At 43.2% G+C, this 26,616-nt stretch overlaps 2 protein-coding genes across 8 annotated transcripts in view; one reads left to right on the top strand and one right to left on the bottom strand.

Moving 5' to 3' along the window:
* Nucleotides 1-14,641, top strand: part of ITSN1 (intersectin 1) — a 128,887-nt gene extending 114,246 nt beyond the window's left edge. For 6 of the 7 annotated variants that reach the window (XM_082780909.1, XM_082780910.1, XM_082780906.1 and 3 more), the window contains 7 exons: nucleotides 219-386; nucleotides 1,484-1,696; nucleotides 2,229-2,350; nucleotides 4,534-4,616; nucleotides 4,717-4,800; nucleotides 5,222-5,395; nucleotides 6,270-14,641. In XM_082780909.1, the coding sequence (XP_082637035.1) occupies nucleotides 219-386; nucleotides 1,484-1,696; nucleotides 2,229-2,350; nucleotides 4,534-4,616; nucleotides 4,717-4,800; nucleotides 5,222-5,395; nucleotides 6,270-6,418 (993 nt within the window). In that variant the 3' untranslated portion in view covers nucleotides 6,419-14,641. Of the gene's footprint in view, nucleotides 1-218; nucleotides 387-1,483; nucleotides 1,697-2,228; nucleotides 2,351-3,760; nucleotides 4,044-4,533; nucleotides 4,617-4,716; nucleotides 4,801-5,221; nucleotides 5,396-6,269 lie in introns of those variants that run through there. The other variant, XM_082780911.1, reaches the window with a different exon arrangement.
* Nucleotides 14,642-15,757: 1,116 nt separating this feature from the next.
* Nucleotides 15,758-18,938, bottom strand: ATP5PO (ATP synthase peripheral stalk subunit OSCP). The gene is made up of 7 exons (XM_082784722.1): nucleotides 18,852-18,938; nucleotides 18,710-18,760; nucleotides 18,480-18,590; nucleotides 18,070-18,199; nucleotides 17,843-17,955; nucleotides 16,226-16,312; nucleotides 15,758-15,937 (listed from the first exon to the last, which is right to left on the bottom strand). Exons 1-7 carry the CDS (start codon nucleotides 18,876-18,878, stop codon nucleotides 15,824-15,826), a joined length of 633 nt encoding a protein of 210 aa, XP_082640848.1. The 5' UTR covers nucleotides 18,879-18,938; the 3' UTR covers nucleotides 15,758-15,823.
* Nucleotides 18,939-26,616: the final 7,678 nt, after the last annotated feature.

Genomic DNA, 26,616 nt, shown 5'->3' with positions numbered 1-26,616 from the left:
TGGAAAGGCTCTGCAGACAGGCACTAATTTCAGCTGTTCACATACCAACTGTGAGTTTGTCTCTTATTTTTCGTGTTTGTCAAGCAGGAAGAGAAATGTGGAACATGCTGGCTAGCTCTGATGAAAATTAAGAAAAGAAGCAAGAGTTCAGGCTGTCAAGATGAACGCATTTTAACTGCAGATAATAAAAAAAGCTAACATATTTTATTTACCTGTAGATAATAGAAAACACTCCTGAAAACCACCCTGACCACAGTCACTTGAAGCACGCTCTTGAGAAAGCGGAAGAATTATGTTCTCAAGTAAATGAAGGAGTGCGGGAGAAAGAAAATTCAGATAGGCTGGAGTGGATCCAGGCTCATGTTCAGTGTGAAGGCCTGTCGGAGGTAAACAACATGCTATCTAGAGTAATGCAAATGTGGGCACACTTCACTGTTTGGGAAGAACCCATGGCTCACATGTGGCACTGCATCAAGGGACAAACGATGTAATCAAATCATATAATCTTTACTCATTTGTTTTCATCCTTCTTTGGTTCCCTTTCACTCGTGCATGTAATCCTTTTTGTTGCTCTTGTTATTGCCTTCTATGTGATAAATGCTGCTTTTGTTTCCTGCCTCTGGACTAGTGCCAGGTTAAATGCTGCAATTTTCAACCACCTTTCAGTTTCATAGCTCTTTACAATACAGCGACAGTTGTACTGCTGTATCTCATCCTGAAGCTATGCCTGCCCATCCTGGAGTTCTTTAAAACTCATCACAGAAACTATTTTCTGTGATAAAACTTTGTATACTTTTTGAAAGCTCAAGAATGCTGATCAAGTCTCTCTCAAGACTTTACCTAGAGAATCACTGCCTGCTAATGCACATTAGTTTTTCAAGGTAACATGCTAAGCTTTTCTACTGAAACTATAATGAAAATATTTGTGGTGGACAGAGGATACTTTGATCCTGTTATTATATCCTGTTATTGGTGAAGATAGAGGCAGACAGATCACAACTTGATTTTCAAAATATACATAGAGCTTTCAGTTCAAAAGATGAAAAAATAGTAAGTGCTGCTTGGTTTATGAACTGGAGAGCACTACTTTTCTTCTTACAAAATCTAACTATTTCAGGGTCAAAGTTGTGTTCAGCTTGTTATAACTACTGCCTGAAGGGAGATGGCTGCGTCATCAGCTCGGTTCCAGTCACAGAAATGCATGCGTGTGGCAGAGAAACTCAAAAGGAGGCACAAATGCTTTTGGCTTTTCTCTGACTGCTCAGGACATGCCCTGCGCAACTGATGGGATGCCTTAATTTTCATATAGTGTTTCTATAACATGCGCTGCTTATCATGCACAAGGCAGAGACATCGCTCATCATCCCTGTGACACAACTTAAAACTAACATCAGGACTCAAAACTATATTTGATCTCTTTCAGGGGAACCTCGATTGTTTTACTTTATACAGTGCGTTGTTCTTCTTCTTCTACTTTTCGCAGCAACTCGTATTTAATTCTGTTACAAACTGCTTGGGACCACGCAAGTTTCTGCACAGTGGGAAACTCTATAAAGCCAAGAGTAACAAGGAACTGTATGGCTTTCTGTTCAACGATTTCCTCCTCCTGACTCAGATCATAAAACCTCTTGGCTCCTCTGGCACAGACAAGGTCTTCAGCCCCAAGTCTAACCTGCAATACAAAATGTACAAAACTGTAAGTACCATTCTTAAGCAGTGACTAAGATAGTTTTATGCTAACAGAGGTATAGGAGGCAGCAGCCAGCATGATGGACATGTGGGCAGTAGCCTTTATATAGAAGAGGTTTGAAGGCTTTGGCATATGCTGGGGATTCCAGGGACTGATGGTGAGCAAGCTGGTTGTTTGCTTAGCTAGATGAGAGAAGATGCTTTTGAAGATTGGCTAAAACAACCTCTTCAACAGAGGTTGTGTAACAGGGAGTGATGAAGAGAGTAGTGTTTGCTGCTTCTTGTGGGAAAGGAGAGATTTCTATGCGCCATAAGGCTGTTTTATTACTTCAGGAGAAATGTTCCCAGACTGTGGAGGCACCTGTATCTTTAATAAAAAGAAATTTAAAAAAATGACATATCTGAAGAAAGACGGGAGGCAGGCTGAAGGGGAGAAGATAGTGTAGGCACAAAAAAAATCTGTTGTGAATTGCTCTTTATTGAATGCATCTGTTCGGATATTGTGCGACAGAACTCTAGCTTTGCCTAATGTTTTACAGCCCATTTTTCTAAATGAGGTACTAGTAAAATTACCCACAGACCCTTCTGGAGATGAGCCCATCTTCCATATCTCCCACATTGATAGAGTCTATACACTCCGGGCTGAAAGCATTAATGAAAGGTAAGTACCTGCACAGGCCATGTTAGTCCTGAATTTGAAAAGTCTGATGCAAATGTATTTGATGTACACGTGCATAACAGTCTCCAAGCAGCTAATATCACAACACTGGAGAATTCCTTGTGCTTGAGAATGTGGTGATACTCATGAAAAGGATGGAGAAATGATGATGCTTCCTGAATTCCAGTAAGACCAACAATGAAATGGCTAGGAGGGCTGATATGATAGGCCACATTTCACATCTCATGTTAGCATAAGGAAACTAAGAGATTCAGTCCTATCTTCTGTTACTATCCATCGGAGTTTTTGTGCCAGTGTAAGCATCTGTATGACTGTATGTTGAATGAGATTCAGGAACAAGTCTGCATTAAAACTTGAAGCAAAAACACACGAAACAAAACCCAGTTAGTTTTAACCTGATTCAGTTCAGTATGAATAAGTGAGAAGAATGACAACCTCAAAACCTCTGCTGATGATTTGTGTCTCTGGCAAGCTTAAAAAGACTTATGCTGACTTACATTTTTGCAGACAAACCTTTTCAATATAGGATAAACGAAAGAAAAAAAACGGAGGCTGAAGATCCAGCAAAAAATCTTACATAGTATTGACAGTATTATGCCACCTTGCAAATGTGTTGCCTGTAAAAATTCTAATGCATGAAAAATTATAAAACATTGGTGTTCCCTGCCTGCCTGCCAGCATTATTCATTATCAGTTACACACATGTATTTATTCTTGTAAAAAAATGTATTTTTATGGATCCCAATTGTCCTTTGGGACGCTGTCTGTCCCTCTATGCCAGAGAATGAACGAGCATCAGGGTTAGCTCCTTGCTGATGAAAATTGACACAGCCTTTTCAACTTAGGATCTGTTGTGCAAATCAGACTATAGCAATAACCACATGTTGTGGGTCAGAGCACTCACTGCAGTAGTCAGAAACATGTAAACTCTGATCCACGTTCATCCTACCTAGCTGGAGGAACTCAAGGGAGATGCTACCCTGACCCATCAGTGGAAGCAGACAAATCAAATGCTGAACGCCCCCTGGAGGTGCCTGGCTCGCTCCACTCACTATAGAGAGAACCACAGAAATTGCTATCAGAATTTAGGCACTCTTGTAAAATGCTTTTATTTATATGGGGTACAGCCTTTGACTGTCTTTTATCCTAGACAGCTTGTTCAGCAGAAATGCAGAATTTTAGATGAGATACCTCCAAGTTTTTATCGTTCACTTGTTTTTAATTAAGAGCAACAGACAAAAAAAAATTAACATCAATGAGTGATTTATGTGCCCATTTAATCTTAAAAGACCCATGTGATCAAAATCTTGGTACAGTTCTGAAGCTGCCAATTACCATTTAGGGGTGAGCTGGAAGACAAATTGTCCTTAAGTGTTTTGTTTTCTTAAACAGTTGCCTCTGGAGAATACAGGCGCATGTTTAAACCCAAATCCAGGCCACTGTAAGTAGGCACAGTGCATTGTAGACCAGCAACAATTCATTCTGGGATCAGAAATTGATTCACACCTGCTCTATTCTCTCATTTTGCCTTGACTCAGGTCTTGGGCTCCCTTGTATGTCACAGGATATCCTTTCAAACACTTCAGGTCCATAGGACCCCTTCTTCCATGCTTTTTCTCTGTCCAGCTTTCCACACAGACTCTTAAGGAGGAAATTATTTCCCTAACTACAATTACAAAGCTTCCCCTTCTTCTTAGTGACATCCCTTTTGAAAACCTCTTTGAGCCCAGCCAGTTCTTCAGGCAGCGTAATCCCTGCAGGTTAGTAAAGCCCAGGAGTCATTAGGCTGTGCCTCCCAGGGCACACATCTCTCACCATGTCTTCCTCTTGGGGCTGTTTCCTCTGAGCAATGAAAGGCTTGGGAAAAGCAAACCTGCTATCTCTACTTTTTGGTTTCTCACCATGTCCTCTCCTGTTTGTAGTTCTCTGGAGCTTGCATTGTGTGACGGGATCTGCTAGGCTGGGATGATTAAATTTCTGCAGGTGCTGTGAATTGCAATAAGGTCTCTGCCAGGGAGACAGCTTCAGCCTGTGGTGGGGTCAGGGCCTGAGACTGCAAGCGGCTGGGAAAGAGGGCCAGCTTTACTTTTGCCTGCAGTGCACCAGGGAGGAAAAATGGAAATGGTATTTTGCAACTTTTTTTTTTTTTTCCTTTCCTTCTGAAGGACTGCCTGGGTTCAGAAAATTAAAGCTGCTTCAGAACTTTACATAGAGACGGAAAAGAAGAAGAGGGAAAAGGCCTACTTAGGTACAGCACGCGGTGCAGGGGCTCTCATCCTTTGGGGGGAAGTCTGTGGGCAGGAAAATACATTAATGAGTTTTGTCTCTCCTCTTCTGTTTCATCACAGTTCGCTCGCAAAGAGCAACAGGCATTGGGAGGCTGATGGTCAATATTGTTGAAGGCATTGAACTAAAACCTTGCAGGTCCCATGGTAAGTGCCTTGTACTGCATAAGATGCTCTGTGAAGAAGACTTTCTTATTTGTCAGACTAACTTTGAAGGAGGCTCTGTCTAAAACGTGGTTTTGTTTAATAAAGCAGTTCTAATGAACATGAAATACATAGAGGTGATTCTGTGCAGTTCAGTAGCAGCAATGCAGTTGTCGTGCACTTGAGCATTTGGTACAGGCAAACTTAGCTTCTACCATGTGAATCATATCAAAGAGATAATAAGCCACAAAGTCCTGAAATGAAAAGTGGAAAGTGCTCAACACCTTGCAGAACTGTGCCCCTGTTTACTGAAATGGCAGTGAGGCCCCCATCTTTGCCCAACCAGTTGGCTGTAGGAGTAAGAGGATGTTCAGGCACACTTGAAAACATGTTTACACTTTTCTGTTTGTTTCCTTCTTCCCAGGAAAGAGTAACCCATACTGTGAGGTGACGATGGGCTCTCAGTGCCACATTACCAAGACGATACAGGACACCCTCAATCCCAAGTGGAACTCCAACTGCCAGTTCTTTATCAAAGACCTCGAGCAGGACGTACTCTGCATCACGGTGTTTGAGAGGGACCAGTTCTCCCCAGATGGTAAGCAGGGGGCAGCCACCCTTCTAAGGGTATTTTCAAGTCTCCCATTTTGAAGAGGCGTGTGCTTGCTGAGGTAAATATTGAGCCCCTTTGCATGTTTGGGGCCTGACTCACCCTCACTCCCCAGTCTAGTCATGCTAGTACTGGGAGATCTGTTCTGGGGGATTTCCCTTCTTGTGCAACTTGACAGCAACTGAAGAGTGGTTTGCATTTCTGCTAAGCCTTTAGGTGGAACTCTGGTTGCTCTTTGCTAATGGATAAATTCATGGAGGAAGAAAAGAAATGTCTTCAGGTTCCTGTAACAAGCAGTGAAAGTGGCAGAAATGAACCCAAGATTGAACCTACCCCATTCTTATTTCATAATCTGCAATAGACGTATTGAGCGTTGAGGAGTGTATTTTGGAGTCGTTATCTCTGAGGAAGTATTTGGATAGGACTGTCGTTCATGTGACCAGTGCAGATTGCCCCAGTGACCTTGTCACTAGTGCAATGCATTCCTTGGCTCTATCATCTCCTGAAGGCTTCACACTCAGTTCAAACTGTGCAGTGACCTTCAGCCTTTTCTCTAACATGTCATAAAATAAATAAGCTACTTAAGCAAGGCAGCTGTGAAGTACATGGTGGATTTTTCTGCTTGTGGCACCATTTATTTTTAAATACTTCTGCTGTCTAACACGGTCCAGATGAAATTCTCTACTGTGCAGATAGGAGGCATTTGACCTATTTCAACTGCAAAAGTGTAATTGGACTGAAGACTTGTTTTCTTCTTTTGTTATGTGTAGATGGAAGCTTAATTCCTCCTGCAAAATAGCATTTTTATTGGAACATAAAATGGTTGTTCTGTTTCTAAGCATGCTGTCTTTTTGCATTTCAGACTTTTTGGGCAGAACAGAGATCCGTGTGGCAGACATTAAGAAGGATCAGGGTTCAAAGGGACCAGTTACAAAGTGTCTCCTTCTGCATGAAGTCCCAACAGGAGAGATAGTCGTCCGACTAGACCTGCAATTGTTTGATGAGCCTTAGAAGGAAAGGGACCAATGTTTTGTTTGGTTTTTTTTCAGTCTGAGTTCACTGCAATAGGTGTCTGCAGAAGCTGTCACTAAATCCTTATTGGTTTGGTATGAAACTACTGCTTGCCCTTCACACACAAGAGGGTTATCAAAGCAAACAGGAGCATCTTTGTGCCTTGATAATTCTCACTGAAAAATGGGTCCCAGTTTAGTGAGGAAATCTCCCTCAATTTCTCTATGTGGAACCTGATGTTAGTTTCCTGGGTTTATGAAATAACCTAGTTGTTTGTCGTGCTCCAGTCTGAAAGGCTGGAAAACCACATAGGTTTCTGTGCTTGCTCCAGCTACTCTACTCTTTAATTTACAAGAAGAAGGCAATGTTGGTATGTTTGGAGGCTTTCTGCAGGGTTTTCCCCCTTAAGGAATTCTGTGCCTATTGCTCAGCAAGGTGGTGTGTAAATGTTTTGTGAATGGAACAAGCAGTTATGCAGTAAGAAGATCTTTGAAGATCTTCACACTGATGCTGAAAAGACTTAGAAAATAAATAGTCTATATCTATAAACAGAGAAGATTCTATTAAGATACCACTTCATGACTCACATTGCCCCCAAAATAAATATATGTACAGGCCTTCTGCACAGAGATGAGTTGCACTCCAGAAGAGTACACCCACTCAGTACCTTCGGAAGAAATGTTTGAACAGTGAGTGAAGGATCGAATATAGAGCCGTGATGAATGTTGTGCTATAACACTTCAATACTGCTTTACTATGGCTGCTTAATTGTGAACGCAGATGGATGATACGTCACCTGCAGTGGGGAAGAAAAAAAAATCATGGCTGTGGCTCAGGAAGCTAATTTCTACCCCGCAGAGTCTAGTTTGCCAAGCAATCAGTGGTGACCCGTTATTAAATTGTACGGTGCCTATCTGCATTTGACATCATGTTACTGAATTAAGGGTGATAGCATACTGTAGCTCACAACAGGGTTTGTTGCAAGCCGGGTTGATCACAAGTGTGGTGGCAGCGATACTAGACATGAAGAGAAGCAGAGAGTTCGTGATTGTACAGAGTGGGTAACCCCAAAGTAAAAGTCTTGTCGTCTTGGGGAATCAAAAGTTTCTACATGAGTTTTACTCAACAAATACACACATATAGGCCAACATTCAGCAAAATTCCTCTGTTTGGCAAAGCACCCAGCTTTAAGCATGCACTTATGTTGTGTTTCCCTTAAGTACACACATAGGTGCTTTACTAAGCCCGGACCTGAGATACGATAGACCCCTTAAGAGTAAAATTCATCTTTGTTCTGCCTGGATTCATTTTGTTCATTACCTATCATGCATACACTGGTATTTTTGTAATGACTTTATTTCTGAATGGGAGGTGTCAGCCTGTTTCATTAGCATGTGAATGTTCTTGTGGAGCCTGTTGTTAGGTTTTGATGTTCCTTGCATGTCCTTTCAGTACTGGTTTCCACCTTTCCTGTATAGGCGGTGTTTTCTAGCACTACAAGTCTTATTGATTCCCATTAGGAAATTAGGATATCTTCATAACAAATAGGTAGATGCAGTATGGTAACAAGTGTAAACTGTGCTGGAAAGTGTCTGTGTATTATAATTTCCTACAATACCACTGTAATGTTTCAAGCAATGGGAAAAAAAAAAAAAAAGTATGTTGGAGGGACAACAAAGTTTACATTTCATACTTTTCAGAATCGCTTTATTATTTATTTATTGAAGATAGTGTAGAATTTTGTATCAGAAATGACAGACATACTTATGTATTTTTTGAAACAAAAACAGAGATACACACTTTAGTTAGAAACTTTCAACTGACCACGTTTTAGAGGGAGTTTAACTTCCAAGGCATGCATTTGTTTACCACTAACTGGCAGAAAACACAATTAAGAGAACTTTAAGTTTCTATTTTTCAATGTTGTTAAGAAAATTGTTTCAAGTAAAATATGTAAATAGAACTAAACCCATGTTTTCCTAATTCCATATCTATACATTTTATTAAATATAATGTATATGAAAATACACATTGTTGTGGTAGGATTAAAAAAAAAAAAAGTGATAAAATCTATTAATGGAGTAACATTAAATGTCATTGTCTAACATTTTATTGCTGTCCTAATTTTACTCAGTAGCTGTAAATATGGTGAACATTCATTTCAGTGTTTAGAAAGTAGAACCACATTTTTATGGTACCATTTCACCAGCATGAATTACAGTAACAAATAAATAGACTATTAGGGAAAAAAAATACCATGGATGCAATGCAGAAATCCAGGCCAGGTTTTTGAAAGGAGCCTCAAGGAGCTGCATATTCCTCTGAGATTCAGCTGGTGTTTGACGTGGTGGACAGGTAGCTGCAGGGGCACCTCCCAGATTGTGACCCCTTATCCTGAGCGTGTGGGATTGCACCTTTTTGAGTAGGTGTAACACAACCGAGCACCTTCCTGACCACCATCACTCATGATTTCCATCTTACCCTCAGTGCACAGGAATGTTTAGTTCCTGCTAATGCCAATGGAAGTTACGCAAACATGATGATGATGATGAAAGGCTGGGCTTCAGCTCACGGATATCTAACAAATCCCTTGTGATCGGTCTAATCCTGAAGATGAAGCTTGTCCTAATCCCTGTGCGTCGAGGACAGAATGTATATACCCTCAGAGCCAGCCTATTGTGCATCAGGAGGTTGCTATTTTCTTTCTTGCTTGCCCTCAATACTCCATAGCATATCAGCGTGGTTGACTTCCCAAGTGGATCTGCTTCAGGGTTAGCCAAAGGTTCTTAGAAATTCATCAACTCCTGCCTATTTTTTCCTGTTCAGGCACAGCCTGAGCAGCCACACACAACAGGATCTTAGGAAGTTAGATGTCTTTTAGTGTATATAGAAAGGTGGCTGGGATCATCATGACGTGTGGATGTTAACCCATCCGTCCTCTCTTAAGGGTGTCATGTCCTGGCTGTGTCAGGCCAAACTGCTGGCCTCTGCTACCGTTGTTGACCACCTCTGGTTATTGATCTCTGAATGTATTGGTAAAATAGCACACCTTAGAGTACGGGTCCCTTTGCAGCCTTGTTGAGATGTGTGCAAACTTTTCCTAATGTTTTGCAAAACTAACCCAAGAAAAAATCTAAGCCCAGGTAATACTTGATCACATTTAGGGGTGAAAGACCCATCTGAAGGATTTCTTCAGATAAGCATCTCCACTAAACTTACAGAGCCTTGTACCATGTGTTGTGGAGCCCTTGGACTGGCTGTCTTCATTTGCTTTTATTCTCCTATGGCAAAATTCATCCTTGCACAGAGGGTGTGTATAAGGCCTGCCCATTACCAGCCCTTGAACTGAGGCACTGGTGAGATTGAACGGGTACGTGGGCCGCTGAGACAGGCTCTCAAGACAGGATCTCATCTCTATCATCTTTTTACAGGCTCTACTTTATTGGAGAAGAACATTTGCTTAGAAGTAGTACTTCATCAGCAAACTCCTTGGCTGGCATTCAAACCTTTCTAAAAATAATACTGTGACTTTTTCATGCATTCACTGCCTTCATTGAAACAGTGATATTCTGCTTTTGATAAACTGGGAAAAAAAAAAAAAAAAAAAAGTAAGAGAAGAAATGGCAAAATCTGCAAATGTGAGAAAACATGCAACAGAAGAAGTTGCTCTGGTAGTTTGGTTTCCAAACTGTCATTCTGGGAATTGCATTCTTCCTTCACATACAGTAAGTTTAGCGAGGGGAGTGGTGTTTTTCCCTGGTGCTACCTTGGCTTTATGTCTTGCAGTAGAACTGAGTTAATGGAAAAGAAGCTGGAATAGACCAACTACTTTTTTTCTTTTTTTTTCTTTTTTTTTTTTTTTTTAGAACTGATTGAGATGAGATTAGAAAGATGGAGGTAGCTGGGAACAGGCAGAATATTGATGTTATTGTGGCTGCGGACAGGATGGAGTACTGAAGAAAAATGATTTGTTGTTGTTAATTTAAAATCAGATCCACACCATCACAGTGGAACTTCAATTATCAAGGGCCACAAGCATCCACAATAATAATAGTAGCGGAAATAATAACATCGTAGTAGTATCAGTAGTATCGGTACATTACCAGTACAATAACAAGCTGTGCATTTATCCTCATGCTGGGAGAAACACATTGAATTTAATGCAGATCTGCATTTATGCAGGAATTTGCTTGTCTTTTGTATATATACATATATATATAAAAGTGGAGCTTTTAATTGTTTTTGACAGCCCTTCTACTCACCTTTCCAGGAATTGCCTTCTGAGATGTACCTCTGAGGTTCTCGGGCACTGTGTTGTTTCAAGATGCATTCAGTAGGGTTTCATGGGCTTGTAAGTATTGCTGTCATGCTCCTTGCTTTCATGGTGTGATCCAGACAGCTCTCCTGAACATCCAGGAGATATATGCCCTTTCCATGCAGGGAATCGGCTGCACCAGCACCAATGTGCCAGTTTTCCATGTCTCAAAGGACTTGCTGCCCAGGGAAGTGGTTGAGTCACCATCCCTGGATGTCTTTAAAATACGTTTAGATGTAGAGCTCAGTGATATGGTTTAGTGGAGGACCGGTTATTGTTAGGTCAGAGGTTAGACTGGGTGATATTGGAAGTCTCTTCCAACCTAGATGATTCTGTGATTCTGTTTCCCCAGCTATATGAGGTTTTCATCAGCAATGTCATCATACACCAGCATCTGTCTTGTCCCTTGTACCCATTTAGGACCTCTCCATTATTGCAGACACTGGGAAGGCTCCTTCTGATTGCCATGAGGATCAGCCTGAACTTGTAGACAGGTTTCCTCCCTGGGGGCAGGAATCAGTTCTTGGGCAACCACCTGAGCTCATTTTCCTTGGTGCTCAGTCAGATGCAGCTGGCAGTCATTATGTCCAGGGCAGGTTCAGCTCTCCTCACTCACAGACCTGCTGCCTGAGCACACACCAACACCGTCTTTCCCAGCAGGGCCAGGCTGTGAGTACCAACTTCCCACCCTGTGATCCCAGAGGCTCCAATCCCTTGCCAGCAGGGTTGAGGCTCACATTTGAAATCACCCAGGTCCCCTCCCAGCCATGATTTTTTCCACCTGCTGAGCCCGTTGGCTCCCTCCGAGCCAAACTCTAGAAAATACATCTCGTGTCATCTCCGTGCCTTGCTCCTCTGCGGTCCCACTAGGTTTTTCTTCTGCGTGTGTCATGTGCACAGTAGTGCTTCTGTCCTGTAATTAATGACATCCTTTGGAAAGCACTGCCCTTCCCTTCCCCTTGAACTCCACTGAAGCTCAGCTGTGTGAAATGGGGCTATTTTGGGGGCTCCTTTCCAGGCTTCTGCCTCACAGCTCAGCTGGCAGCTGCTCCGTCATCTCGTGCAGCTCTGCAGCCCTGGCTCAACGAAGCGCTTCAGCTGATGCTTACCTCTAATTTGTGTCCCAGCTAGTACGAAGGCATACTGAGAGCTAGCTGGAAGCCTGTGTGCTTTGCTGGAGATGAAGGGATGAGTTTGAAAGGCATCCGTAATATAAAGTCTATGTTATGAAGTTGATTCAAAGGCTATAAGGACTGGAAGGTTGCAATAAGTATAACCAGAGCATCAGACAAAACATCAAGGTTAAGGTAAAAATCAGCAGTAGTTTATATTCTTTGCAGATGGATCTGTTTTCTTTCTTCCTGAAAGTGAATGGTCACTGGGATATAGCCACTAAACTCTCCAGAATTGTATTTACTGGGCAAATCAGAGTTTATATACCTACAGATTACAACACATTTGGAAGCACTGTAAAAATAATAATAATAAAAATAAAGCTGATCTTGGCTCAGAAATACCAAGCATCTCTCCAAGATTAATGCTGGTAGGAAGGCAGCCTGTAAAGCCCTGAGAGGTTGTATGCAATTGGTGGTCCGATTTGGGCACCTTGGCAGACACAGCACGTCACTGAGCTGACACTAAGCCAAATGACTGATAAATTACAGAACTCTTTTCTAGATGCAATTAATTATTATATATTTTCTCAACATGAGTTTGTATGAGGGAACTTTTTAAACGTTCATTTTAGAATTTTTTTACCCTTAAAAAAAAGAAAAAGAAAATCACTTTTTGTTACATGTGAGTTGGGTTGGGTGGGGGGACATTGTGGATAATGAAGTTTTTGTAATATTATTAAATACATTTTCAAGACTAAGATGTGACAAATCCAGACTTTTACTGCAACAGTGGTGTCTACTTTCATGCTGCTCTGTTTGCCACTGTGATACTTCAGTTTGTTCAAATGGAGCAGTCAAAACCCTTGAAACAGAAAAGCTGGGAATCAGGTGAGCTCACCTTAGCTTTGAGGGGTTTGCTCTGTATGTACATTCCACGTGGATCCTGGTGTTTGTTCAGCCCAAACACTCCTGTCCTACATGCATATCAATGTATCTAGAGTTAAATACATGCTTATATATATATATGATTATTTGTATATATAATATAAAAACACAGCTACTTTGTCGTTGTCAAATACTGAGTAAATCTAACAAAAACGTTTATAGGCACACAGTTTTGTTTGTTCCTTTAAATATTTTACAATAATGGCCATCCTTGGGAAATTATTTTTCTGTACATATGTGGATATATTTAGGACCTAATTTAAATGAATAAAGAACATGTTAAACTAGCCTAGTTGCTTGATCTAGTTGTCAGAAAAAGGTTCTGCTACAACTGTAGGTGAATTCCTCGTGCTTCTTGTAGCACTGCAAAGCGTTGCTAACCCTGGATTTAGCGTTTGTGTCTGGGATCTCAGCCTGTTGTGCAAGTGAAGGGAGTTGTTGCTTCCTCTGAGCCCTTTTGTCAGGCTTTCAGGCAGCAGCTCCTGCCTTCCACAGTGAGCACAGATGACAGAAGAAGAGGGGAGAAAAGGAAGAAATAGAGGCAGAAAGAAAACATAGGAGCTTGGTAAGCAGCAGGCTCTTCTGCCCTCAAAAAAAAAAGGGGGTGGTTTGTCTAGCAGGTGATGGCCTGGCAGTGAAATCCCTCCCAGGCAGTGGCTGCTCCACAGGGCAGGGCCTCGAGGTGAAACCCACACTCACCTGGAGGAAGGGAGAAAGTGGGTGCAGGACCACAGAGCCCTCCTGGTGCTGGTCTGGGCGCCTGGGCAACTCGTGCTCTTGGCTCTCTCTTCCTCTTGCCTTGCCTCATCAGGGGTAAAATGCAAAGCCTCCCCCACGGGGATGGTTTTCCCGATGGGCTTTGGCTGAATGATCAGTAGCAGCCTTGCCAATGTTCTCCTGCTGTGGCTGATCACAAAATATCTTACGAGAACATTACCCAACGCCTTTGCTTCAGCCTGTGAGGAAGGAATGGAAATGGCAAGCACGGTGCTCTTGGCACTCACCAAGTGTCTGCGCTGGGTTGAAGCTCTTCCTCCTGTCCAGGCTATAAATTGTAAAGGGTTAGTGCTTTTCAGCGGGCTAATTCACTGCTAACAGCTTTTGCAGAACACCCTATTTCAGTCCTCAACTTGCCAAAACAGAGTTTAGATTCTACCAACCTTTGCAGGCTTTGTCATGGGTACTTTTTACTTTGTGTTGGTAAATTGTTGAAAACTGTAGTATTTTTTCAATGTTATTACTTAGAATTGGGGAATATCCTCCCTGATGATGGTGGTGTTACTTTCTAGTGCACTTTTTGTTGCCAAACAAATGGTATCAGTTAACTTCTTTTTCTTAAAAAAGGAAGTGTTTTACTGTATGTTGTATTCATAAGATCCTAAAGATTGCAAAGGTGTAATAAAATAACTGTTATGTGTATGTCTTAAGATCTGGCCAGATAGGAGGAAAAAGTTACTTTTCCTTTTTTCAGAGAAAATACAATGCACTTGTTTTGTTCATTTACATCATAGGCAACTATTCTACAGTTATACATCCATACTGTGAATTTTTTGTTTGTTTGTTTAAAGCATTTGTAGCAGGTATAATGAATAATTACAAATCATATACCACTGTTTCTCATCGGACAATCTCAACTGTACTTCGGTTGCTCTGAATGTGTTGTTTCCTCTGCCATACTTGGTTAAACGATTCTATTTACAGGCGGTATCAAAACTAAACCAGTCTTTCAGCTGCATTCACCTGTTTGAGGAATTATGCCACATCCCAGACTGCATTCATCGAGGTTGAAACTGCAGATCGGATTTTAGTCTGTGCAATTCATTTGACACGGATGAGACTGTAGTTGTGCAAGTGAAATTATGCAAGAATAAACCCTGTTTTTTTTTCCAAGCTTCACTGTGTATTGTTACTTGTCTTCAGTACTTTTCAAGAAAGTGATACCAAGGACATATTAAATCTTTAGATTCCTGTTTGAAAAAAGGACTACGTAGCTCTAAGCCAAGGGATGACTCAGCAGTGAATGTTAGCAGCATTTAACACCTGTGACACACGCCACCTTTCATCTCAGTAACAGACTGTTTGCACTTGGAAAAACGAGAGTTGGCCAAATGCATAGCAAGATAGAAAAAACAGCAAACAACAAATAAAAGAACCCCTAAAAGGTGAGTGCTTAATATGTGTCATCACCTGTGTCATTATTACTTTATATAGACCCTGCTCTGGGGCCAGGCGTGTCATCTGCAATGTTTATCCAGCTCGCTGGTGACTGTGCCTCAGCTGTACGAGAACATAGAAAGTCCCACTCTGGTCTTTCCCATTTTTTTGTTAATAATTACTGCCTTTGGCCAGCAGCCCTGAGGTCAGTGTCCTCAATATCCTATGAAGAGGTGAGTCCATTTGTCTAGCTCTGCACTTGCTAAAGCCTGCACCTTGATTGATGTGTTTCTTTGCAGCTGTTTTAGGGCTGGGTTGGCACAATGTACAGTAGTATAGCCCAAGTGCTATTCCATGTTAAACTCCCCACAGAAAGATTTTAGAGGGTAATCTTAGTTTAAGGCATGTATATAGCTCTGTTGAACTCTACAGATGTGGAAGTAAAGCAGGCCTGAAGTAGCTGTTGAGAACACACTGATGACAAGACAGCTTCGCAGCCCTTGTCACCTTTAGGAAGGAATCTGCTGGTTGCAGTTTCAGTGTCTTCTCTTCCCATACAGAGAAGCAGCACATGCAGCAGCAGGATCATTGAACTGCCAACCAGACAGCTTCCTGCTTGGGAGTTTTCTCTGGAGACTGACTGCAACATTTATCAGCTAATACAGAGTTATTCTCTGTATCCTCCAGAGCAACGTTCACCTGTGACACAGGTGAGCTGCATCACCAAAGGGTCAGTGAAGACTGTTAAACTTCCTAGTTTTATCATCTTTCTCCCCCTGCTGTGTTTTGGAATCAAAATACTTGAAACCATCAATTCAAGAATAGCTTTATTGTTTCCACCTTATAAGTTTCATTGTGAATGGACAGGACAGCTTGCTAGATAGTCTCTCTCATGATTTTGGTGAGTTTCTGGATCTTTGTCCTCGTCGACATATCTACATACTTCTCCCCAATATTGACGATCATTCCACCAAGCACTGATGGATCCGTCTAAAGAAGAAATATTGAACAGGAATTCCATTAGCAAAAAATTGCTGACCTAGTATACAATTTTTACATTTGTAAAAAGAGAATTTTGCAAACAGTACATTCTGAAGTTAAGATTTTAGTAATTAAAGCATCATCAGGTCTAGAAGAAAGCACAGAAGTGTATTAAATAAAATGAATACACACCATATTTTTATTGTTTGTTCCTTTTTAAAGAAAAAAAATCAGAGAGAGAGAAGCTCAATTGAACATTAACTTGATTAAATATATGTACAAATCAGAAATCCGTACCTTGGTCTCCAGCTTCAAGATCTCTCCCTTAGCCAAAAATCCATTCAGAGCACTTTTTAGGTCAGTGAGACTGGCATCATCCAAGGGCTGAAAAATTTGAGCAGAAGACAAGGAAAATTAAGGACTTAAAAATTCAAATAATATAATGAGAACACTAATTTTTCTCTTCAGATTCTTATAACAAACGGCACTTCCAGCAAGGCAAAGTAAGCAACCTTCTTGGACAGCAATAACCACGTGACAGCACAGAAACAGAAATCACTTTGTGCTCCTTTAATTTCATGAAACGTTGTGTTCTCTGCATATGTATTTCTAGCAAAAGCTTCATGGTAACATCTTCAGCAAGCAAGCATATTTACTTGCCAAACTAAGCACTCAACAGAAGACCTTCACAGCATCATTTAGGCTATATAAGAAAAGATAAATTTTGCTGTTTCTAACAGTTCAGATTATTTGCCTACGAAAAGTTTGATGTAAAGCACAGGACAGCAACTCAGGACACGGGCAGAGAGCACCCAGCTCTTCTACTGCAGGCTCGACCAATGCCCTTGGCTAAGTACACCTCTCCCCATCACCATAGAGGAACTTTGCATCCCCGTGGGAGAAGCACTGTGAAATTACCCTTGCATTCCCAAACAGCTGCTCATATATCACTGTGACAGAAATTAAAGATTTCACAGAAAAGTCGTGTTTTTGCATTACTGGCAATTTAAGTAATTTCTGTTTAATAGCTAACAGTTGAGAGCCAAAAGAAACCATCACCGCTACCGCCACAACAGGCAGCGGGAAAGTAACTTTACTTATGAATTATTTGGGAAAATTCATGAAAAGGTTTACACAGGCTTGTGAGTTTACACATCCCTGAAGGCTATCAACTAGATTAACAGTCTGTGCTTGTGGCCTACAGAGAGCCAGTCACCCTGAGATAAGTGACACTTTTTACTTAGTCCACTAGGCAGTTCATTTTAGCCCCAACCAAGGCCTACAGAATTACTTGATGTACATAGCAGGCAAGCTCCTGCTCGTAACAGACCTGGGCATGGATCCATCACCAAAGAAATTAATTAAGTGCCAGAATCCCCACATCTCCATCCTCACAGCTTACGGATACATCTTCCTTCTCACCTTTATAAGAATCAGCAAGAAGCATCTGCCTTTGAAAAATTCCTCCCGCAGTTCCAGAATTAGCCACTTCCCCAATTACTGCACACAGCGAATTATGTAGCTGCTTCTTGCAGCTTCTCGCATTCTAAGAATGCCATAGGCTTTCTTAGTCCTCAGCCTTCTGCTTTGCTCTAACACCTGATCAGTACCATTTCAGTGACAGAAATAAGACCGGAGGCAGACAAGGCTGACTTATCAGCCACTGGGTTCACACATAAGAAAGAAAGATGTTACCTGCTAAGCTGAAACAGCAGGAACACATTTAATCGTTTACCAACAATTTTTGGATATCAAAACACTATTCGGAGAGACACTTTCATCCTAGGAGAGGTGAGATTTTTCCTCACTACTCACACAGCAAGATGCTTGTATTATAGAAACCAAAATAAAGCTAAGTAATTTTGCCTTTTATGCCTGTATCTGTTCAGGTGAACCTAGAGGTTCCCAACCTACCTGCGCGGTGGTGACCGTGCACAGCACCTCTCCTCGGTACGCGCTCATGATCTTCCCAAAGGCAGACACAATGCCTGGAGTGTAGCGCAAGCGACCGTTCTCAGCAAGCAAGTCTGGAAGAAGTAGATGTGTCAAGGGTTTAAAGCACCCGCTGGAAGCAGATTTGGTTTGCTACCAGTACCAACCAGCAGCCTTGGATGTTTCTCAAAATCAAAGTGATTACTCACTCATCAGGTTGACAGTAATAGGGGACATCTTCTCTTTTGCTAGAGCGTCATGCACAGCTTTTTGTTTAACTGTGCTCTTGGTATGAGGGTTCATGACAACGCTGGACAGTTTGGGGTCCTTCAAAAGAGTCTACGAGGACACACGCAACATTATAACAATAAAACAAACACACCACAAATCCTCCAGGCCTGAACAAACCATCCAAGTGGGCAACAAGGTCGCTCCTTGAGCAAGCCTGAAGAGATGAGAAGCGAGCAGGATGATGGCAGCCCCAGGTGCAACTCACTTACAGGAGGGGTGTTTTAGGGGTGTTGCTCCCCTCGCACAGCTTGGACCCGCAGTCCCACCTCCCCCCCCAAGGCAGGGGCACCCCACGCCCTAGGTAGACGGGTGCTGCCGGGCTGCTCACCCACACGCGGAGCAGCTCCTTCTCCACCTGCTCCAGCTTCTTCTGCTTGGTGGCGGCCGAGTACAGCGCGGTGGCATAGCGGCCCTCCAGCCCGTACACCTGCACGGGGGGCTGCGGGCGACAGCGCGGCTCAGGGGCAGCCCCGGCACGGGGAGACCCAAGACGGGGAGCCCCAGGACGGGGACCCCAGGACGGGGGGACCCGCCGGTTCCCACCCGCTCCCCACTCACCTTGACCAGCTTGGACACCGGCCTGGCCGCCGACGTGCTCAGCTGCCGCACCTGCGGGACGGGACGGGACAGCACAACAGTGGCCTCGCAGCCCCTCACCGCCTCCCCCACCCCTCCCTCACCGCCCTCCCCGCGCCATCACCTTCAGCGCCAGCCCGGCCGCCGCCATTTTGTTTCTGTCCGCTGGAGGTCACGGCGCCGCCCGGCCCCGCGCAGGCATGGCGGCCGCACCGCCCCTCAGCGCTGCGCGGCCCGCTGGGGGATGTAGGCTGCAGGCGCTGCCCTCCCCGCATCAGCTCCATGTGCAGGGCGGACCGGGAGCGCTAGGTGTTGCTGTTGCTACGAGTTGGAGGATTAGTGCTCGCTCAAAAGCAGAGAATTAGGCTAGGCTTTCCTCAAGACTTCCTCTTTAGGAAATACAGTCTGAATACGGAAGCTGGTACAGCATCCCCTCGGAAACACGATGCTGTAACCAACATGTGGTGTTCTGGGTGCTGGAATTGAGCTCCTGCTATCGCCGGTTGTATTTGCTCTGGGGACATGCAAACCCACAAGCATAGTTCATGATAGCTTTAACCATTCTAACACCATTCTTCTTGATATTTTTAATAACTACGGTACTAAGAAAAACACATCTAAAATGAAGAAAAGGATTTGTTTTTCTTTAAGGGAAAACATACTTTTTTTTATATTTTATTTTATTTTATTTTATTTTATTTTATTTTATTTTATTTTATTTTATTTTATTTTATTTTATTTTATTTTTGTGGTAATGTGCATGCACTGAAACTTGGGAAAAGTACAGAGAATGAATTTGTTTGAAATGGGGTCCTGTATCCAAAATTTCATTAGAGTAACCTTGAAACACTCCATGATCTTTTAGCACTCCAAGATCTTTTAGTCATTATCCATCGTATTTGAGCAGTTGTGACAGAGCAGTGAGGTTCCCACTGACTGGAAAAGAGGAAATATAATGCCTATTTTTTAAAAGGCATTTTTTAAAAGGGAAAAAAAGAAGACCTGGTGAACTAGAGGCCAGTCAATCTCACTTCTGTGCCCAGCAAGATCATGGAGCAGGTCCTCCTGGATACTATGCTAAGGCACATGGAAAACAAGAAGGTGATTGTTGACAGACTCAAGTTTTTTTTCCTCCTACAAAGCATTTGGACTCCCTGTAGTGCCCATCCTTCATTATTTGACATTCACCTCCATCCCTTGTTTCAGCGTGTTCATGTAGGTTCAATACCGCTGAGCACTCACGCACATACTCTGATTACAAGGTCTCCCATGAGAAACACCTGGAAGAACATCCACTTGCAGGTCTGTTGGTTTATGTGGAGGTCACTGTTTGTGGCATTGTAACCTCAGAGTACTCATTCTTAGGAAATATAGTGTTATTCGTATTCATAATGCATCATAACAAGCATTCTCCTGTTGAGACAGACTAGATCTGAAATCCTACTGAATATATCCTCTCTACTTCTATTTGAGAAATCTTCAAAATAATTTTTAGTTTAGATTAATTTAAACACACGTTTGTGCTTGTTGAAGACATGGACTTCACACATGCCTAGCAGCCACAGAGCTCACTGTAATCAGCACTTTTAAGTCTTTAGAAAGAATGTGTAATTCTTCATTATTATTCTACCATGGTAGCAGTGGGGAAGTGTTTCAAGCAGGGTCCAGCTGTATGCACCATCATAAAACTCGTAGTAAGACAGACCATTCCACAGAGTGCTTGCAGCATGTAGAGGTAAAATGAGATGAAGCTTGTAACAACACATCTGGTGTCCTCACGATGATGAGAGCATATCTGTTTATTTCCACAAAATATGCCAAACTTAGCCTCCACCAAACTACGGTCAGCTCCTTCAAAAAGCACATGAAACGCCAAAAAAAAGTCCAGTAATTAAACTAGTGACTCAAAATCTTTAAGGAGGCTAAAAACACCAAGTACTTTAGTCCCTCACCTTGAAAATCACCTGAAACTTTAGCTTTCGGCCTGTTTGGAGTGCTCCTCTGCACCTGCTAGCCAGTAATTGCAGCCAGCTGTTTCCCTTTGGCTGAGCCTGGTATTCCCATACTCAGCATGGGAGGGTCCCAGAGCAGCCGGGGTGTAGCTGCAAACAAGTTCCTGACCTCTATAAAAAGTTTGTTATTTACAAGAAACAGAGGAGACTTCCACTCAACAGTGCTCAAGCTAGGTTCAGGGAACGTGACATAGAAAAGCTATGACCTACCTCACCTCTCTGTTGCTACTGTGGTTTTGCTCCTGTGGCTGCTGAAGGAAGCTTTTTTTATTTATTTTTTTCTTCTTTCAGGGTCTGCCCTTTTCTTTCCCAGAAGCAGTGAGTGCTCCTGCTGAATCTAATTCACTTGGTTGTTTTTCGTACCTTTGCCCTGCAAACTGTTCTGCATGGGCAGGTAAGTGCAAGTGCTCTGTCACACAGGCTCCCTGGGGACTAAGCCGTCGCAGGTGGAGTGACCTGCACACTAAAACCTAGCTGCCTAGGCAAGACCTGACTCATTTTGCCATTAACAAAAGGGTTTTTCACTCAGTAACAGCAGGCAGACAACATTTTCTTTTTTCCTTCCAAGCTGGCAAGAGCGATTGTAAAACCACATAGATTGTTAGGGGAATTCAGAATAGGAGCAGCAGCCCTATTAATTGAGTTAGGATGCTGAACTCACTGACCTCAGCAACAGAGCACTCCACTGAAAATTATTTGTAGGGGTATTTGCAAAACCAAGCACCTGTGCCTACATTTTCCTGCCCTCCAAAGGGGATTTCCATCTAGCACTGCTATATGATAAAATGATAAGTCGTTATGATGTTATTGTGCCACGAGCACCCCAGAAGTATCATGTGTATGACAGTTTACTTTCTGTGCTGCCATAGTAATCTGTTGTAAAAGGGAAAGACAACCGCAATTAAGTACTTGTAGCTTCATTGGCAAAATGTCTGCTCTGAGTCTCTTTTAGAGTAATTTAATAAGCCTGAAAAATTGAGGTTGAGCTATGACATGATTTTAATAGATCAGCAAAATTAACACTAATCAGCAAGGCCTTATACTGGAAATGGTGATGAGGGCTCACTTGGACATTTGACCATTTTAGAAGACGTCCACAAAATATTACTTGTAAAAATAACTGATTCTGGAAAATATACAAATAATTGGCATGTTCTGGTGTAGGTAAGTGCTAACAGTTGAGCTTTGCCATCTCACAGATTGGCAGAGCAGCAGCTAGAACATTGTACTGAGACTCGGGAGAGTTGGGATCTATTTTCAGCTCTGCTTTGGGCCTGCTGATTGGCTTCTAATTATTCTGCACCTCAGTTCCCCCATCTGTAAAAAAGCAAGAATGAGACCAACATCCTTTACAAACAGCTTTAAATTTGGTCGATGAAACACGCTTTATTAATAGCAATGATACCTTCTCACACACGCTGCCATTAAAAAAACTAAATTCACAACTGTCAGTCAAATTATGGTAATGTGCAAGTGGCTATGGAGAAAATAAAGTAGAGGAGGACCTTCATGCCTGCTCCATTACTGCTGTGGAAAGTGGGATGTTAATCCTTGTCCCACCTCTAGAGTCAGAATGGCAAAAAAAAAATGAGATATTGGTCCATGTACTGGAGGTCTGTCACAAGAATGACCACTGAACTGACAGGCTCAGCAGAAATCCTTGACTGAGCAGGCCTAGAACATGAGCCACATCTCAGCCAGAGACAGCTAACAGTCTAGGTACCTCTTTTACAGGATTAAAAGTGCACCTGTGAGTGGAAAACATCTCTTGCTTCAGTTTAAACTTGGGCCAGATACTGGCTTGAGTCATACCAGGGTGAATCTCTGATCTCGTCAGTGTTTTCTCTGCAGAGCTGAGACCCCAGGCTGCCATCCACTTGCTGCGAGTAGGTCTTTGCATCTGCCTTGAGCTGGAATCAGCTGTCCTGTGCGTGGATGCAGGGGTCTTGCCGAACGAGCATATTGCAGCATTCTGTATCAGACAGATGCCTCGGCAGATTCTGGTTGCATATTAGAGCTACAGCTTGCTCGTTGCCACAAGAGGGAAGCCAATACTAATATTATAACTGCGTTCATGTAGTAACTATGGTTATTGTGGCAAGATTTTGATCCATTTCAAGGCTGTTGCGTGTCTCCTCTTTCCTTGTAGCAAACTCGCATTTGATCATATGTCAGCAACCGAGGAACATTATTCCACATTCCTTTGCTCAATGTCCTGTGAAATGAATTTCATGGATTTGCCTGCGTCGTTTGAATGGTGCATACATAAACCTGAAAGAGAAAGTAGGGACGGAACCGAGCTGGATGTTTTCATAGCAAATCTGAACGGTCCACATGCAAGAAAGGGGAAATTTGGTGGGCACGGCAGCTGGTAAAATAAAGAAGGTGTTTTCCCTCATTTGGCTGAATATGAAAAGTTTATTAAAGAGTATTCAAGGAACTGTAGACATAACTATTTCTAGTAGCTCTTGCCCTGTAGTAATGATAAGTGAATTCAGCAAGTCTGCTGACTCTCATTCCTTAGCCTGTTCTGCAGTGAACGTGAGCACCTCCTTTACGGATTCATTTATTACGGTAAGCCTGATCTCATTTACTGTGCTACAGACCGGAGTAACTGCTGGCTTCAGGAACTTCACTGAATCACTTATCTTGTGGTGTGTTATCTCTGAAAGTCACCCTTGTTTAGATCACATGTCTACGGCTTAAATCCGATAGGTCAAGATTTGTCGTTACATTTCATGCTGCGGCCAGACGCTGTGGTATGTGCACAGCCCTTGTCAGAAAGGTCTTTGGAAAGTGGCAAAAGCAGAGCTTTTGCGTAGGGGAATTTGAAGAACAGCCTGGGTGTAACAGGGATTCATCAATCACATTTCTTTGGTCAGTGCTTTCCTGGTCTGTCTTCTAGATCGCTGCAAAATAGAAACACACTAGAGAAGATTTCTGTAGAGCGCTGCTGGCATATGACAATGGTTAAAGATCACAATTCTTGGTATTTGGAAGTCATGATTTGGCTTGTGTATTTTTTGAGGAACAGCAGAACTGTGAAGCCAGAAGCACTGCAGAAAGGCACGCATGTTGAGGCTTCCTAGGAAGCCCCCTAGGGTGTTCCCTGCAAGTGCAGGAGAGGGAATCGGGGCAAGGTTATGAAAGTCACAGACATAGATTGCAGTCCCCAAAGGACCTTTGCATAACTAGCTTCTTTGTTAAAGGATTTTTTTTTTTTTTAATATTTTAGGAACATTTAATGATATATGGGATATTTTGTTCTCTTCCCCCGTCCCTTTAGAGAAGTCGTACCTTACACTGTTTTCCTAAAGGTACTGCTGGTCTCATAGAAATTGTTAAGCTTAAAAGGGGAAACCTAGCTGGAAATATTGTAATCCCCCAGGTGGACAGACACCTTTCACAGACCTTACAGTACGTTGTTCTTCCCATAATACTTCTGTTTCTCCTTTCCCTCCATTGCTGTTTCAGGCCCCAAGTACGTGAGCAGTCACACTGCCTCCAGTGAGAATATTCACATGACTAAGGCCATGCGCTTGCATAGGGATTTCCCGAATCAAGGGCATGAAAGGAAATGGCCAGGTTAAAAATAATGGGTTGGTTTTATCCCCAGTGTAATGCCTTTGACACTAGTGGAATTATACAGGGCTGAAACGGGTCCAATCTGTCCAAACAGAGAACTGCCTCCAGCTCCCTCACCTGCTGTTTTCTGTATCCATATTTATGGCATAATCAAAGTCAATACTCCATTCCCCAGCTTTGGCCAGCTGAGCCTGAGGGGGTTTCAGATCGCTTTGCACCAGCAGGAGCTGCTCTCCTTCAGCACAACATCTCCTGAGGTGCCAGGTGAGTTTTCCCCGCAGAGCTATTAGGGATATGCCTGTGGGGCTTCACCAGAGCCGATGATCCACACGTCCCCACTGCCATGGGGTGGCTGATGGCAGAGCAGGTCTCACCTCTCCTGCCACTTGCCTGCTCCTGACTGATGCTGAGCCCTTCTGTGGCCTTATCAGGAGCTGCTGGTCTTGGGGAGAGAGCTCCTCTTTTCTTAGTTGGTGTCTTGGTCGATCCACTTTGTGTTCTCCTGCACCAGTGCTGCCCTGCTCTTTGTGGGTGTTAAGTGCTCCAGGTGAATGCTCACATTTGAAATCAACTGGTGCGGAAACACAAAGGTAATAATAATTAAAAAAAGAGGAGGGAAAAAAAAGGGGTTGTTAGGTTTAGAGGAAAACCCTCTTAAAAATGCGTCTCCCTCCTTTCTCTGGCTATCCTGCCCTGTGCCTGTGTGGTGTTAGGAGTCGCTCAGCTATGAAACTCCAACCTGGGACCCAGGTGAGCTCACACACCTCTGTGTGTGCTGCTTCTGTGCAGCCATGCATGGCTTTCTTCAGGCCAGGAAAACCATCTGGTGTACCTGCCATAGGTACCACTCAAACACTCCTTCGCATGGGACGGACCTCCAAAGGTCAAAAATTATGGAGCCAGGAGAGAGGGGAGCAGCAAGGAAAAGAGAGGAGAGAAAAAAAAATCACAACAAAACATCTAGCATCCAGGGCTCATGACTGCTTCGACAAGATCTATCTTTAGTTATAATAGTGAGTCACATCATTGTGATCCGACTTTACGGGTAGTTTGAGGTATGAGCCAGGCCATGGGATTGCGAGCGAGAGCATCACGGGATGCAGCTGTAAAATTCCACTACTCTCTCAATCAGGTTCGAAGAGCACTAAGAAACAGGAAGCAGAGAGGGGAGCGGGGCATGTGTGTGTGTGTGTATATATATATATATATATATGTTTTTTTTTTTTTCTTTTTTTTCCAGTGGAAAATTATTGCAGCGCGCGGCGCATCGTGATGCAGCTCATCAGGGCGGCGAGCGCGGCGGCGGAGACGTCTCGGCAGCCGGATCCTGAGTGGAGCAGGCACCTCTTCCCGCACCGCTCGGGGTGTGCAAAGCGTCACGTCGAGCCCACCCCGCCAGCCACCACGAGCGAATTGCAGGATTTTTGTGGCTGGTGCCGTGTCTCCTAGCAACATTGCTAGGCAGCAAGCTATACATCACGCGCGGCGCCGGCTACTACGGTATAGCGGGGCCGTTCCCAGCTCTTTTTCCCATCTATAAAATATTAATTTTCTGCTCGCAAAGGGGCGGCGGCACCTGCGGGTCGAGAGGTGCTCCCTCCCGGGTGGACGCATGCAGCTCCCGTTGGCTGTCGCGGGGATCACGAGCAGCCCCAGGCTCGGCTGAGCTCCTGGTATGTAAAATGTGGGTGTGATTCCTGAGATATAAACACTTTCCGTGCCTGAGGTGGGGTACAGGTTGGCTTTGGCATGAATAAATGCATAAATAACCAGGCAGTGCAGATTATCCCCCCCCCCTCCCCTCTTTCCTTCTTTGACTCATATGAGCAGATCCTGATGCGAGGACCACATGTCTGTGTACACAAAGAGAGGGAAATTTCGTCGACATTTGGAGATTTTGATTTTATATTTTTTTTTAGGCTCCTCCACACCAGGGCACCGTGGATGAGAGCCCATATCACAAACGCCAGTGATGATTTTCTAGATTGATGGGTGTGATTTCAGCAGAGACTGCCTGCCAAGCCCCCTCCCCGAAATGATTGCATAACCCAGCTGTTGCATGCGCAAAAAAAAAAAAAAAAAAAAATAAAAAGGAGAGAGGGAGAGAAAAAAAAATAGTCCTATTCTATAAGAAGTGGAGTCGTTATTACAGAAGGTAAACAACAGAGCCTGATCTCCAGAGCTGCAGAGAAGACGTATCTGCAGCTCATTTCAGGTGTGCAGACCCAGAATAGGAGCTGCCTTGCTTGAGGGCAAAAGGAGCCTCTTGCAAAGGGTCTACCCAGGACAGGG

Source organism: Aythya marila (genome assembly GCF_965140915.1).
Source record: "Aythya marila genome assembly, chromosome: 1".
Taxonomy (NCBI): Eukaryota; Metazoa; Chordata; class Aves; order Anseriformes; family Anatidae; genus Aythya; species Aythya marila.
This window is presented reverse-complemented; position numbering and strand designations above follow the sequence as displayed.

Coding starts and splice junctions, on each gene's coding strand:
- ATP5PO (XM_082784722.1), bottom strand. CDS start 18,878: ATGGCGGCGGCCGGGCTGGCGCTGAAG. Junction 18,761..18,851: donor CGGCCGGGCTGGCGCTGAAG/GTGATGGCGCGG, acceptor CCCGTCCCGCAG/GTGCGGCAGCTGAGCACGTC. Junction 17,956..18,069: donor TATTACTGTCAACCTGATGA/GTGAGTAATCAC, acceptor TACTTCTTCCAG/ACTTGCTTGCTGAGAACGGT.